At 41.6% G+C, this 16,775-nt stretch overlaps 1 protein-coding gene across 2 annotated transcripts in view; it reads right to left on the bottom strand.

Annotated features, from left to right (window-relative positions):
- cd2ap (CD2-associated protein) overlaps window positions 1-16,431 on the bottom strand; it is an 82,967-nt gene extending 66,536 nt beyond the window's left edge. Inside the window, exon 1 of one of the 2 annotated variants that reach the window (XM_005465337.4) lies at window positions 15,999-16,431. In XM_005465337.4, the coding sequence (XP_005465394.1) occupies window positions 15,999-16,002 (4 nt within the window). In that variant the 5' untranslated portion in view covers window positions 16,003-16,431. The remainder of the gene's footprint in view (window positions 1-15,998) is intronic. The other variant, XM_005465338.4, reaches the window with a different exon arrangement.
- Window positions 16,432-16,775: the final 344 nt, after the last annotated feature.

The following is a 16,775-nucleotide window of genomic DNA, read 5'->3' as shown; positions in this document are numbered from 1 at the left end:
AGCTACAAAGCAGTTATTAAAGCCCATTACACTCATCAGGAAAGAGTTTATAGATGACAGACTTCTATAAGGCTAGAAGTATTTTTGCAACAATCGGCATCCCTCATTTAAAAGCCACACTAGCTTTACTTTCAGATCTGGAAGCTACATGAAGCCTTTATACAACACAGTTATTATGACAGTGGTGCATCTGATATCTGATGTTAGGGTTTATATAAAACTTCCGGAACAAATGGTCACCATTTTTAGCATTTTCTTTATTAATTTAACAAATATATCATCAAATTAGGTTTGCTATTAGCCAATTTCAGGTTTCTCATGCGGGTTTTTAATGGCATTAGCTAACTTCTCGGCTAATGATAGCTGATTGCTCAGACAGCATCAGTTGCAGCATTGATCCTTGATTAGCTTGAATAACGGAGTATTGATTCATTAAATCCTGAATCAATTTTTAAAAATAACCCTTTCATGCATGAATTATGACAACCTCAATCAGGATTTTTTTCTTAAGTATTTTTATTTATCTTTAGGCATGAAACAAAAAAAAATACTTTTCAAAGATTTTTTTTTTTTTCCCCACATGTCCACTTAGGTGGACAATAGACGTTTTGACTGATGAATTTGTTCTGGAGTGTCACATCAGTGTCCAATGTAGAGATTTATATGCAAGTATACTATTAACACTGACACAAATACAGGAAAATAGCCTTTGAATAGCTGCCCATATGGAAAAGATATATATAAATCTTATAAAGTTTGTATCTGTCTTGTGTGAAACTTGTATGAAAAGCATACAAGAGTGAAAACAGATATAAGATCCCTTGAAAAATTATATAAATGAAACTTGTATGTTTTGGATACTTCCTAAAACAATATATGAAAGCAATGAGAAAGTGGCCACTTTCATGAGTAAATCATATAAGCCTTATATTATTCACTATATGAAGCAAGCTAAAGCTGATGCAAGTCTTTTATAAGGTTTTCCTATTTCTTTTCCATATGGGTGTCCACTGTAGTGACCACTATGCGTGAAAGGGATAAATGTATTTTGCCAGAAACGCCAGAATCTCAGGTTAAACCTCACAAAACTATTTCAACAACCACTAAACAGCTAAAACAGCAAATGAGAGCAGATAAACGGATTCCGCACAAAGACAACACAAAGTAAACACAAAGCACAGACCCGACGCGTCAGAATCTATGAGATGTCAGCTTTCTCACTCGAAGTCACGTGCACGGACACGCCGTCGAGGTTGAAAGCCGACAGTTCACAGATTCTGAATCTGCAGGTTTTGTCTTTCTCCAACCAAAATTCACTGAACCAGCAGTAAAAGAAGATCAAAACCACGCTTCAAACTTGATAAACATCGTCATTAATTCCCTCTTACTTTCGCCGTTTTGCTTCCACCACGATAACAAAAAAAAAAAAAAAAAAAAAAAAAAATCACACTTGCTGCACAACTCTCTCCCTCTCTCTCTCTCAGTGTACTTCAAGAACAGTTTCCCATCTCAAGTCTCTGTTTTCTGCATTATTCGTTCGCTTATTAATTACGCACAAGTCGTGTACAGTGCTGTCGACCGCTGTTTTTTTGGGGGGGGGGTTTTGTTTTGTTTTTTCAAAAACGTCCTCAAACAAGAAAGCCTAATTTCTGCTGTTTAATACTGAAGAAATTTAAACTTCTTAAAATTATGCCAAACTGCAAAACGCTTAGCTGTGTCTCTAATAAAACCTCGGTGCTCAGTGACTTTGCTCTGCTCTACTTCAGCAGTATCAGGTAATGTTCATATGTTGATTCATGGTTTTCTTCAGTTTTTGTTCTACTGCAGAATATTTTTAAGGCGGTTATCTGCTATAAAAAGCCAGGCCAGGAAAATCTCCTTCATTTTTTTCTTGTTTTATCCTTAGTTACTTTGACACAAAGGCATCTGCTGTAATGCTTACACCTCTCACAAGTGTCAGTACTGATGAGTGATTAGAATTATAGTATTTTTTTACTGAGTCAAAACTGAATTGAAGTGCCAAAGCACTTTAAGCACAAGCACTTTTTCAGTAACTTATCTTTCTTGTAGAACTGTGCTCCAAATAAAGAACTTAGTGTTGTTAATCATTTACAAATAAATATTGTCTGTATGGTCAGCAATTACCCCCCCAAAAAAAAGAAAAAGTGAACATGTAAAACTGTGGTATTAAGCGATGCGGTTGAATAATTTGGGTGCACCTAAGAAAAAAAAAAAAGTTAGGCGCACCAGTGCAACCGTGGCAAGAAGTTAGTCTGGAGCCCTGGCACGGCTGTGACTTTATGCAGTTTACCTTTGGCTGTTCAGGTGATATCCTTTCACACATGTTAGCTAATTATATTCCTTCTTTTTCATGGAACTAGAACCATACAGTGTTGGCTTTTATCAACATTTTTAATTTAACAAAAGCCTATAAGAAATCTAGTCTGCATTTACACTGTAAACGACAGTCTAGACACATTAAGTGCATAAAAGAAGCACAAGCCAAGCAACACAAAAATAAACAGCTTAGCCGAGGCCCCAGACCATAATTTAGGAATATCTGTCTGTGTAACCACAGGAAGAGATACAAACTCCGGTAGTAAACAAACAATGGAGAGCTCTGATAGGCAGAATCACACTCTCAGTTAATTCAACACACAGGGCACAAGACTAGATGTGGACCAAGGGGACTTTAAAACAGCCCCTCAGTGATCACAGAAATACACCCTGGCTGATTGAGGAGCTGTGCTGCTCAATCAGTCTGACTCAAATCTCTTCCTAACACCACTTATATGCCAACGGAAGTAAGCTTAAGATAATTATTGCTTTCATAGTCTTTAGTGGAGAGAAGGCAACCAAGAAACTGTTTTATGTTGCATTTTCTTTTTAAATGTGTGTTACTGTAGGGTGAGATCAACAAAACACAGGGCTATCAGGTTGTGAGTTAAGCCCAGAATACAAGTTGACAAGCTGTCAGATGACCAAACACATAAAAGTTAGGACGTAAATTTAGCCTGTGAGAACAACCACTCACTTCCAAGCTGTTCCTGTGCACTGCTAAAAGACTGAGAATCCTCACAGCATGGAAATATCAGCAGGAGTCCCAATTTAAAGGGTTTTTCCTGCGCAGAAGACAGACTGCTTTTTTCATCAGACAAATGTAAGAGAACATAACAGTGTTCTAAAAAAAAAAAAAATGGCCACACACAGACAGCGTTTGAAGTCAGTATGTCCACTAACAGGAATATACTTAAAGTTACTGGGTCTGTGTTTGCTTTGGAGCAGACAGTTGTTTAGAGGGCTACACTGGTTCTACACACTGCTGGGTTTACAGGCATACAAGCATATCTGAAAATCATTTTAGCACTTCTTTTGTTTTGTTTTTTTACTACAACCATCTGAGAATGTCCATGTGTGACCTTTTTACTAGTCTACAGTTTGCTTGCTTTAATTTCTAAGGTTTAATCCCTGATGACCAACTAGCTGCAGCCCTGCCCACCTTGTATTTCACTACAGCAGAGGTTCCCAAAGTGTGGGGCCCGCCATGCAGGGGGGCGCGGTATGAAAAGAAAAAAAAAAAAAAAGAAAAAAAAAGAAAGCTTGGACACTGCTAGCATAATGGACAGGTTTTTGACGGGGCTCCCACACAAACACAAAGCAGGAGATGAAGCATCGCCAAATATGTTTCCAAACCAACTTCCTTCCAAGCCAAAGACTAGAAAATATGGTGAAGCATATCTTCCCTTTGGCTTAACCTGCACGAGTGCCAAGGTAGGTCTCCCCTGCAAAATTAGTTTTCCCTGTGTCGGGAGCACGCGCTTGGCTCTCCAAATCACGGACAAACAGTATCCCACATTCTTGATTTTTAGTTCACAAACACTTCTTGTAATGACTACTCCTGACATTTTGGACATGTTAGCTCTTTATACAGTAAAGTTACAGCGGGATACAAATAATATCAGGCTGATCCTGCCGTAATTTGTTCCCCCCGGTTCAAATCACGGACTAACAGTATCCCACAGCTGTTTTTGTTTTTGAAACCATTTTGCACAGAGAGACATTTTTTGAAAAATGTATTGATAGCAATGTTGAACATTATTACACAGGAAAAAAAACAAAAAAACAACTACACGTAAAATAATCACACCATGACGCCTCTGCCTTTCTAAATGGAGGGACAGTAACTGCGTGTGTATATGTAAGCGTGTAAAACCTGAAGATACTCAGATTAACAGTAACAGTATTTTGTCTCCATCTGCCATTCTGCAATTCATCTCACATAAACAATAACGTGGCGCACAGCGTGACGTGAAAAGAGGCACATACCTTTGTCGTTGCGTGACGAACTCTGTATTCCTCGTCCACACATAAACGCAAAAAAGGAGTTTTAAATAATCTCCGTTTTCGGTGAATCGCAACGCCGTTTACGTGTGGACGAAAGACCCAAACGCATATGCTGCGTTTTCAAAAATACCCATGTAGGTGTGGACGCAGCGTAAAAGAGTTAGTAGTATATTTTATTACTACCTGTAATTTATTGCCGTTTACTTGTATTTGCTTAATTGTTTAGTAAATGTTTGAGGTGTGAAATAAACCGCAATGGAGCAAAATATGGGTGTGTGTGTTTGGAGGATGTGTTTAGGTGGTGGGGGGGGCGCGAACATTTTTCTTGTAAAACAAAGGGGGACCTGGCAAAAAAAGTTTGGGAACCACTGCACTACAGGATGACCCAAAGCCCAATTCTCACAGTCCACCATCATTCAACTGCTCGTACAGCGAAGATCCCATCCTACAATCGGACTGCCTCCATCTTCACCACCTCTGACTACAGCTGATAACAGCTCTTGTTCTGATCAAACCCTGCAGCAGGTGTCGATCATACTACACAGCAGAACGATGACTGTCATCACAAACTAGAGCTGAAGTCTGTGAATTCAGAGCTAATGCACATGGTGTAATGGCCATATAAATGGCAATGATATCAGCTATACAAATACTATAGCATAGGATAGTGGAGGACTACCGCTACCATCAAGATTACAGCTATTTCTAAAATGTACCGTCTATTATTAGACGGTACATATTATACCGTTCACGGTAATACGGGTATAATGTTAGGCAATGATAAGAAAATGAAATATCGCGATAGAATATGGGTAAAACGCGCATGCGCAGTGCCTTTGTTTTTATTAGGCACATGGCGGAAAAAGGATGGCGGCAACGGAGAATGAGAAGGACAAAAGCGGATCGTCAAATGAACCAGATGAACCAGAATTGGTTTGTAAAAATGGTGCAACTTTAGTGATGTGGAACTGGTATGGATTTTGTCCGTCAGATAGGCACCGATTGTCGGAGCATTACGGCTACCATAGTCAGGAGCCTCGAGGAGTAATACGTACTGTGTTTCAACATAATATTACTGTATTTTGTGTGTATAAGGACCCCAAAATAGCACCTGTTAAGAGACATGCTTATGAAGCTGATTTTAAACTCAAGGCTATCAGTCACGCAGTAGAACATGGGAATAGAGCAGCTGCGACAGAATTCAGCATTAATGAATAAATGGTATGGAAGTGGAGGAAGCAAGAAGAATGAGTTGAGTAAAGTTTGACTTATCTGTTTTGTTTTGCTTAATGCGCCCAAAAAGTATGCACAGTGGAACCCCGACTTACGAATACCCCATTTAACGAAAAATTCAAGTTACGAAGGCACTGAACGGCAATATTTCTGCCCGTGTAACGGCAAAATGCCCGTGTAACGAAATCCGCTGGCTCTGATTGGCTGTGCCTACAACGCCCACAATGCCTTCCGAATCATGTGACAACCCCTTGGCTTTCGTAATTGCGCTTCGCTGTTCCACTTGAACAACGTATTGTTGTTCTAGTTAGCAATTAGCCTATAGCCTATCGTTCAGCATCGCCTCACTCAAAAGGCGCGATGGGTGCTTCGACTTACGAAATTTTTGACTTACGAAAGACCCTCGGGAACGAATTAATTTCGTAAGTCGGGGTTCCACTAGGGCTGCACGATTTTGCATAAAATGAGAATCACGATTTTTTTGCTTAGAATTGAGATCACAATTCTCTCACGATTTTCTTTTCCAATATAAATATTTATTGCACTTATTAACTGCACATCAACTTCGTAACAGTTGAGACTGAATATAAAAACAATAAATGAACATAAAAACAATACATGTCTCACATTTTGTCGTTGCCGCAAAACGTTGTACTGCTTGTAATTCAGTCTCCACCGTTGCTCGACACTGCGTGTATAGAGCAGGTAGTGCAACATTTGAAAAATAGTTGCGGGATGGCACTGTGTAGCGTTTGTCTAGGGTGTTGATCATTTTCCTAAATCCCTCGTTTCACAGTGTTGATGGGAGCCATATCTTTAGCCAGGTGATAAGTGATAGCCTCTGTAATTTTTTTGTGCCTGCGGGAGTTCGACGGGTATGGGGAAGCGCTGTATAAGGTTCCCATTATTGATGTTTGGGTGGTTGACCGGGACGGATTTTCTCCTGTCACTTTCTTGGCCTTTACAGCTTCGTCATCTCTCACGTCCCCCTCGTTGTTTTATCCCTGCCAATTTTAGCAACCAGCCGGCTTCTGTATCACGTGGTATAAGGCTCCGCCCTTGTCATTTGTTCCGCAGGAAGAGTGAGCGCTTTTTTTTCTTTTCTTTTTTTAAAATTGTTGTCATTTGGAAATGAGATCGCACATAAGTATGAATTTTCTAATGATTAATTGTGCAGCCCTAGGTTCCACTGTATTTGACTTATTTATTGGGCACACTGCAGTTTCATGTTGCAAAGCACCTCTTTTTAACTTTTGTGGATATTATACATGGTTATGCTCAGGATATGTCAGCCCATTTCCACTGGAAATGCCTTTTGGTTAAACTGTCAGCAAGGAATTTGCATTTTCGCTGTAAAATTTTTATATAGCTTTAATTCCACATAAAAAACAGCTGCTTGTTTAAGTTAAAATAAATTGATGGGGGGTTTTTGCACTAATAAAGTTGTGGAGTTGTAAAGTATTTTGTCTTATATCGTCAGTTATATCATTATCGCAAATTTTCAAATATATATCGTGATAAATATTTTTGGCCATATTGCCCTGCCCTAGTACCGTCTCTTTCTTGCTATAAAGAGGTCTAGGCTATACTCAGAAAATGTAACTTAAATGGATCGGTTTACCGAAAGCAGGATGAATGCCTCCTTGTTTCTATCAATAACGCTAAAGTTAAACTTTTTTTTTTAGGATCTAAATAGCTCAGCAACACTTGAATGCACAGAAAAATGCAAGCCGTTTCATTGGAATAAGATAGTAACTTTGTTCTGGAGGGCAGACTGTGAGTCATTTATGGCTGTACTAAATGTCTCACGGTGTTCAGCTGAACTTGGATCGTCACCTCTGTAGGAGCCGGTCCCTTTTATCAAACAAAAAAACCCCTCAGCAGCTGCTCCTGAACGGGTGCGGTCAGTGATAGGTGTTGGCCTGTGAAATACCAGAGGTGTAGCAGTGGACAAAGTCCTCTTGGTTTGTTCCTTGGAGGAAATGCCTTTCCAAATATGGTAAGCATGGGCGAATTAAAAGACGGTGTACAGGTGCTGTGTGTGCGTGGCATGAGCAAACTTCCTGCCTGATTCCACTGGAGTCAGGCCACGGGGCAGCAAGACTGAGGCTGAAACAGCTGCAACCTATGAAGTAACATTGAGAGTGAAAGTTAGAGTTTCATGAGAACTGAAAGTGAAGAAAAGTCTCCAAACAGCCTAAGCTGGACAAGCTCAGATCAAGCAGCGACTTTCAGACAAGACATATCCTCAAGTTCTCTAGTCCTGGCCTCTGCCCCAGAAACAGCTACACTGCTTTACAGTTTATATTCATAACACCTCATAACTGGGCTCTGCCATACAGCACATCTGAACATACACTCGCTGTTTGCCAGGCGTTGACAAACAACTTTCAGCACCAAAGCAGGAAGCTAACGAGCCTACAGGTGCCTCGCCATCTTTGTATTGCTGTGTAGATGTAGGTCAGCAGGTCTGCTCGTCCTTCATGGCCAGGTGACACCAGACTACAACAGATTAGCTCCGTTACTGGTGCACAGCTATCCTACTGCGTCAATGATGTGAAATTAACTGGTGGTGGTGATGGGGGTGGGGGTAAAAGCACCTCGAGCTTTTATAACACATCAATAATGTGGCCAGCGGCAGCCACATCCCTGCTGCAGGAGTGCTACTCTACTGTCCTGCTCTAAATGCACAACTGGGACAGAAAGACAAGAGCTCCCAGAAGCACAGCAATTAAATGGTAGGAATAGTCAAAACAGAGGAGCTCCAGCTGATGACAGAGAGGGCATCCTGCACCCAGCACCTCCTGTTTAGTGCCACAGCTCATAACAGTGTTCATCTCCTCTTAACCACCAATTCCATAACCCTAACCTGTTTCCATTAATTGGGTGTCCATCCCAAACCCCCTGCAGAGTGACCACAATACCCACAATACCAGTGTCGTATTTGGATTCTGCACATCAAAATCCATAAGAAACAAATCCATTTCATCTCCAAAACAGACAACCACGAGCGTAGTCTATGTGTGGGAAACTGTATGTGTGTACTGATATGGGCAACTGCACACTGTCACCCCACCTCAGCATTCTGTATGATACAGTGACTTGCAAAAGTATTCGGCCCCCTTGAACTTTTCCACATTTTGTCACATTACAGCCACAAACATGAATCAATTTTATTGGAATTCCACGTGAAAGACCAATACAAAGTGGTGTACACGTGAGAAGTGGAACGAAAATCATACATGATTCCAAACATTTTTTACAAATAAATAACTGAAAAGTGGGGTGTGCGTAATTATTCAGCCCCCTGAGTCAATACTTTGTAGAACCACCTTTTGCTGCAATTACAGCTGCCAGTCTTTTAGGGTATGTCTCTACCAGCTTTACACATCTAGAGACTGAAATCCTTGCCCATTCTTCTTTGCAAAACAGCTCCAGCTCAGTCAGATTAGATGGACAGCGTTTGTGAACAGCAGTTTTCAGATCTTGCCACAGATTCTTGATTGGATTTAGATCTGGACTTTGACTGGGTCATTCTAACACATGGATATGTTTTGTTTTAAACCATTCCATTGTTGCCCTGGCTTTATGTTAAGGGTCGTTGTCCTGCTGGAAGGTGAACCTCCGCCCCAGTCTCAAGTCTTTTGCAGACTCCAAGAGGTTTTCTTCCAAGATTGCCCTGTATTTGGCTCCATCCATCTTCCCATCAACTCTGACCAGCTTCCCTGTCCCTGCTGAAGAGAAGCACCCCCAGAGCATGATGCTGCCACCACCATATTTGAAAGTGGGGATGGTGTGTTCAGTGTGATGTGCAGTGTTAGTTTTTCCGCCACACATAGCGTTTTGCATTTTGACCAAAAAGTTCAATTTTGGTCTCATCTGGTCTCATCTGACCAGAGCACCTTCTTCCACATGTTTGCTGTGTGCAAAGCTGGTAGAGACATACCCTAAAAGACTGGCAGCTGTAATTGCAGCAAAAGGTGGTTCTACAAAGTATTGACTCAGGGGGCTGAATAATTACGCACACCCCACTTTTCAGTTATTTATTTGTAAAAAATGTTTGGAATCATGTATGATTTTCGTTCCACTTCTCACGTGTACACCACTTTGTATTGGTCTTTCATGTGTAATTCCAATAAAATTGATTCATGTTTGTGGCTGTAATGTGACAAAATGTGGAAAAGTTCAAGGGGGCCAAATACTTTTGCAAGCCACTGTATCTGGGTGGGTGAAAACAAAGTGTATAAATGCAGCAGGATGTGTCTGGATGAGCCAGACTGCACTTGTTAAGCCAGGTGTAAATCCAAGACAAAACAGCAGGTCCAGCTGCTGCTGACTCACCGCGCAGACACATGTCCGTAAGGCCTGAGGGAAAGCCCTTTCCCTTAGGCCTTTTCTCATCTGTAATAGATATGGATCATGATACGGAATGGCTGGAAACATTAACATTTGCAAACCACTTAATGCTGCTTGGCTGTACAACAGCCTCACGGAGCCTCACTCTCACAGCCAACAGACGGCATTTCTATGGAGATGCAACCACATCTCTGAATGGATACAAAGCACACAGCCATGCTGCTGCCCTACTGACTAGTGAGCACGGCCACACAGGGAAAGCAAAGTCAGCTGTCTCTGACGTGGGTGTGAAAAAACTAGCAAAAATAATGTTAGGACAGAAACTTTACAAAAAAAAAAAAAAAAAGTGACAGTAACAGTGTGATGACACCTAGGTGGATTCTTGACCTTTTTCCTGCTGCTGTGACATTAGTGAGAGAGGGAGAAGGCTTATGTTTGAGGAGTTGATCCACTTTGGAAACACGCACACGGCAGAGTTTGGGACTGCGATATAAAAGAAACGCTGCCTCAGCAGGTCCCCTTTATAATTCACTGCACTCAGCTCTGATCTGGGTCTTTAAATATTCACCAATACGTGAAACGACTCCACTTCATTCAAATGTAGCTCTGCTGTATTTGGATCATTTGCTACAACAACTAATCCAGCTGAAAACTAAACCTAGACTTGCATTAACAAACATGCATTTTTCAAAATCTGAATATTAACTCAAACAGCTGCTTCTTGTTTGTCTGTCATGTGTATTCAGAGGTTATACTGGAATGCAAAAATTGTACATCTGCACACCAAAGTGTGGAAGTGGGTCAGGCTTTACAGAGCCAATGGCAGATAGATGGCATTAATGAATATTGACACCTTAAAACTGAATCCAATGATGATCTAAAGGCCTTGAATGTTACCGCAGTTAACAAGAGCTTTTTATACTGTCTAAGTTTCTATCTTCTATTCAAATCTTCTCATATCAAGAGACAAGAGCAGCACTTCCTGATGGACTAACTGAATGGCTGCTTTGATACTGGCCTGATCATTTAAAGTATTTAGTCCCAGCAAGACAGCTCTGAGTAACTAGTAGTCCTGTAAGCTAGTCCAGTGTTGCTCTTTAAACCTCCAGATACCCCATTGAAGTGTTCAGAAGGTATCAAGGAGTGTTCACACAGGAAGAGACCAATGCAGATTTAGCAACAAGGGGCCGTGCAATATCAATGAAATGCAGCAAAGCACAGTAGGTGGGTTCAGAGCTCAAGTTCTTCAACACAGGAAAATGACTGAAGCGATTACCACTGGTTGTAAAGTGGTTGCCTATACAACCAGACACTGATACATCCAACTGTCATTTAGGCCTATATTTAACCATCTTTCCTATGTATGAAGACTTGTGATTGGCTGTATTACCGTCACCAATATTTTATTGGGTAAACAAAGTGGTGTTCATTGGACGAACGGATCAGCAAATGTCTAAAAATATTATAATCAAGACAGCCAAATGAATTCCAACTCAAGTCTATGGCAACAGTAACAATTCTGCTCTGAAGATCTGCTGCAAGCTCCATATTACAATAATACTTCCACAAATCCAGTCTAACGCTGTAGGATAAACTGCATTTAACCTCTGTCAGGGTACAGGGAACTGTACCATGACACACTGCAGATGGCATGAGCTAACACAAATAGGATATTTGTTTTCTATTCAATCAGGAAGCTGTCCATTTTGCTGTACCTCTAGCAATTTCCAGTTATAGAAGAAGAAACATCTACTGGCCACAGCAGGTATATCTGCATGTTTTGTTTGACAGAGTTTTTACGGCGGATGTTCTTCCTTACGCAACCCCAAAGGGGATTTCTATCTCCGGCTGGAATAGAACCAGTGACCTTTTGCTTACCAAGCAAAAGTACTGACTTGCAGACTAAAAAAAAAAAAAAAAAAAAATTGAAGTTGAACTAAATTAATTAACTGAAATTAAACCACACTACTTCATCATACTTATTAAAACATTCATTACAAGGTTTTAAAACATACATAAGGAAAATCATCCCTTAACCCTCCAAACTCAACATGGGTGATAACTGTTACCTGTATATTTTAGAGAAGGCAAAACAGACTGAATAGTTTTCACATGTGCATGTGTCAGAATTATTATTGTCTTTGTTCTTTGTGCCAAGAGAACAATTAAGAAAAAAAGGAAAAGAAAAGAACCCAGACCAGGTAAAGCGTCCGTCCACCTCTGCAGCAACTCTGGTCAGTCACTGCGCATTCTGATTCAACTCAGCTGGGGAAAAAAATGAGTCAATCTAAATATACATATCCCAACTACACTCATAGCTATCAAATTCCTAAATGCAAAGAGCAGCAAATTCCCACCATATGTCCTGTCTGTGTGCTCACAATCAATAGACGAGCTATACTGTTTTGACTCTCCTTGCACGGCGCAGGTGCAGAGTTTGGGACCTTATATAAGCTGATGACAGGGGAGAGAGAAAAGGGGGGAAAGGAAGGAAGGAGCGAGGGGTGTTGGGGGGTACACAAGGCCATGCAAGCGAGCCGACTGCCAGGCAGGCTGCGTGCTTCTATCAGTCACTCACACACAATCAGTAAGGAGGAAACTCATAACTGCATTCCTTCCCCCCCGATCTGAGAGGTGGCTGATACAAAGAGCAGTGTGCTGCCAGGAGAAAAGACACTCACTGCCTGGATTCTCTCCCCATTTAACAGCTCAACGGGTTGTTTTACCGACGCCCTAACACACATTAAACACAACTGGAGTTTAAGTTTCAGTCAACTACTCAAACTCACCCTCAGTGGGATCCCTGTTTTAAGCTAATATTTAAACAGGCCCTGCTCTACTAAGGACTTAACCAGTAGTTTTATAAGCAAACAGCAGGTATGCGTGTCAAACAGGTCCCGGCAGTCTGAGATGGCTTACATCAATGCTAACTATTGATGTTACAGTGACACATGCTGAAAAAGGACTATTTAAACACAATGTAGGAGAGCTTGTTCCATCAGAAACTCCCAATACTGGATTAGAAGCTGATTGTTAAGTCTAAAAGACAACCAATAAGATTACCTCAGGTCTTTCCAACTCTTCCACGTTAAGATGCTCCTCTTCCACAGCAAGCCCCACTATTCAACACTGGTTAGGTTTTTTGGCTCCCAACAAATTAGGCTCAGTAAAATGTGGGGCTTGGCTGAATAACCAAAGCTTTTCTTAGGGGATGGGAGCGGTCACAACAACAACTTAAATCTTATAACTACAACAAAGTCCCCATAAATATGAGCAGAAGACAATGGCTGTGCTATGTGTCTCCAGCTATATTTACATACAACGTTTGCACTCAAACAGAAGAGCTCTTTTGTTTTTTACTCTCTCTCTCTCCCTGGCTTTTTCTCTGCATGGACGGCAAGACACTGTCTTGAGGATAGAGGATGTACCACACAGATTTTTTTGATAAACCTTAAAAAACAAACAAATTTATTCATCTATTTATTTAAGAAAGTGCTTAAATCCAGCAGCTTCAACCAGCAGCAGAGGGGTTTAATATTACACACATGTGATGCATATATCATACAGATATATTATTTCCATAACAAACGGGCATCATTAGCCATTTCTGAGTCCAAATGTTGCTTTAGTTCTCAAAAAGCACACAAGCACTGAGGCACCACTGAAATCTTGTACTTCAAATCCAATAAAATGACGAGTGTGGCTCTTTTCCCCAGTGTTACAACAAGGTGTAATGTTCAGGCATCCATGGAAAAAGAGGCTTTAATGCAGTTAGAATTTTGCAGTAAGTTAGCTAGCTAACTGATAAACCGTACTATGCCTGATTTGTTTCCTAAAGGGAAAAAAAGGCAGAGCACTGCTGTGTATTAAACATCTGCAACATCTGGAGGATCAGTGAAGTTGGACTTCACAGTGATGTGCTACATTGCTAGCCAAACAGATAACATTAGAATAGAATACACACCTATTAGCACAGAGAAGGAATAGTACTTCACCCAAGAGGAAATCTGAACCCACGTCTACAAGACAAGTGCAGTCATTTTGTATACTGCCTCATGGTTTGAATTACCCGCTGTGAAAACGTCATCACTGTGAGCTACATGGCTACACTGAAGAGAACCTTACCTAATTTTATCAAATATTTAGTACCTAAGACACTGGGAGCTTTTAAAACTACCTTTAAAGCTAAACTAAAGATGCCTCACGCATGAACAGTGCTAACACAGGTGTAAAGACTGAGGACAACATTGGAACAGGGACGCATGTGTCCATTTAGAAATCAGGAGACCCACAGCATGGCAGCACAGTAAAAAGACAAGAGTTTCATCCAACGCTCAGAGCCAAAAACAAGTGGATACCAATGAAAGAGCACTGACACAGTCTACGCTTTCCATATGGCCATGAATGACCCAGTCTACCTTAATCCCTTACTTGTGACAGATATCAGCTAACAGGTGACAGCATTTACATCTGTCTTTAGATGTTTTCAAAGGCTGACAACAACAGCAACATATTTGGACACGGCCCTAGAGAAATGATCGTTCCCAACGCCACCAACGCCAGGGTGGGAGGTCAACACTGACGACAGACTGTTAAATACTGGTTGAGGCCAGCAGAGATTGGGTTTAATATTAAATCAAACAGTTTGGCCCGTGTCCAGACTTATTTAGGCTCTGCTGTGGAATCCACATCCTGCTGCTCTGATTATGTGTGTAATGAAAAGTTCCGTGCTCATATCCGGGGACCGCTTTTTCTTTGTCATCTTAGGCAACCCATCTTCCTTTCTTTCTTGTCATAAAAGAAGCTAAACCAGGAGATCTGTCACCTTGAGGCTGACCGCTTGTAGCCTAAACTAAGCATAGGGAAAGCAAACAGTGTGAGTGAGCCCCCTCACTCACATAGCTGGGACATGTTCAAACGCAGCTATGAATGAGCCACCTGATCAAAGGCATAGCAAAGCCAGACACAGTGACTCTAAGCTAGTTAAAAGCCCTGTGGCTGTGGGTCTTTTTAAGCATCTCTGTCACTTGAAAATCCCCAAAAAGTCCCATATGCAACCCAAACACCCAAAGCTGCAAAAGCCTGAGCTTAAAACCTGTTTTACAGCATAGTAAGTAAGTAAAATTTCACACAGAGATAACAAGTGCAGACCGCTACACTAACCACAGCCTACAGAGAGCTGCAGTCTGATGATACAACAGGGGAGGTCTGCACTGTACACATACACACACACATCAGAGGTTTGCTCTGCATGCTGACAGCAAAAGCAGCATGACGGTCACAACAGCAGCACCACATTCTCCGTGACAGAGACGTGTGCAACATCAAAAGCTGCAGTTACACAGTTGTTTAAGTGTGGAAGAATCCACTCCATTTGTTCTATCATATTGAGTCCACCTTTTTAAAAAAAAGACCCTGGTGTATGATCACGCAAGAGACGAAGCAGAGGAAACTGTAAGATGGCATGCATTAGGGTAGTCAAGGAGAGTATGCCAGGGAAAACTTCCAAATCACGACGCACACTGTCCACAACTACATCTACCTACTATTCACATCAGGCTTAGAGCAAACGTCAGAAAAGGGAGTTATTAATAACCTTTCAGAGCCAAAGACGCCAGGTTCACGTCACAAGTTTCCTGTCTGTGCACTTCTATCCTCAGTTTGTATAATTGCCTCTGCCGGGTGGGAATAAAATGGGAATTCCGAGCTGCTACGCTATTTTCAGCACAGTGAGTGTTTTCGAGGAGGCCGTGTGGACTTGAGCTCACTCGGAGCTCCTGGTAACATTAGCTACAACCACAGCCAAATCCGTTGGTGGGATGGAGGTGGCGTTATCCAGCCAGGCAGTCAGCTAGCTGGCTAGGCTAGCTTCCAAGGCTGGCTAACTTTAACTCCCTGCTGGTATAAAAAAAAGGGGGGAGGGAGGGGGGGACTGACAGCGTGACTTAAGACCCTTAATTTGAAGCTCAGTCCGGGTTACGATAGCGGGCTGGGTGGGGAAATAAAAAGCCGTTAACGTATGAACACAAACAGAGACACACAAGCGCCACATCATGGAAACTCACCCATTCCTGTCCTTCTCGGCGCCTCGCGATCAAATGCTGGGATTCTGTCGTCCAGCAACCTCGCTGCTAGCTAACTACTACCCAGGTAGACGAGCACAGCCAACCGCCAAGAGTTTTCTAGTCGAGTCACTGATGAAAAGGGAGCCAGATGAGGGGTATATCCATTCGTCTTCGCTCCAGCAGCGGCAGCAGCCTCCCTGGTTCTCTCTCTTTGCAGTGCTTCTAGAGTTGAGTGCAGGAAGTTACCCAGGACTCCCCACCTTTCTTGGACTTGCCTCCACGGATCGCTGCTACTCCGATTGCCTGATTCTTGCTGCTACCAAAACACTAAATAGCAGGAAACTTCGCGATGTTTCATTCCCGCGAGAGGAATGGTTAATGGAATGTTGACCCCCCCACCTCCTCCTCCTGCTAAACGTCCCATTCAGCAAGTACAGTAACTGCATTAGTGCGAGCCTGGAAGAGACACCACTCCAGCTCCTTCCACTCTGCTTTAGGGGCTGTCTTTATTACACACTATCAATCTTTAGGCTTTCAGGGACTTAATGGGAAAAAAACTAAAGCCCGTATAAAATGGTTGTACACAGTCTTAGCTTTCACACTGAATATAAAAAATAGTCAGAAAAAAATTGAAAAAGGTTCTTTGAAGTAGTTACAAACATCATATATCTGATCATTTATATAACAGATGAGGGGAAATAACTTAAAATAACTATAAGAATAACTATAATAACAATAACTACCCACTACTTCACATTTAGCCTTGGCTGATGTAAT

Source organism: Oreochromis niloticus, linkage group LG15 (assembly GCF_001858045.2).
Source record: "Oreochromis niloticus isolate F11D_XX linkage group LG15, O_niloticus_UMD_NMBU, whole genome shotgun sequence".
In the NCBI taxonomy this organism is placed as follows: Eukaryota; Metazoa; Chordata; class Actinopteri; order Cichliformes; family Cichlidae; genus Oreochromis; species Oreochromis niloticus.
The sequence above is the reverse complement of the archived record's forward strand: the minus strand, read 5'-3'. Positions and strand labels throughout refer to the sequence as shown.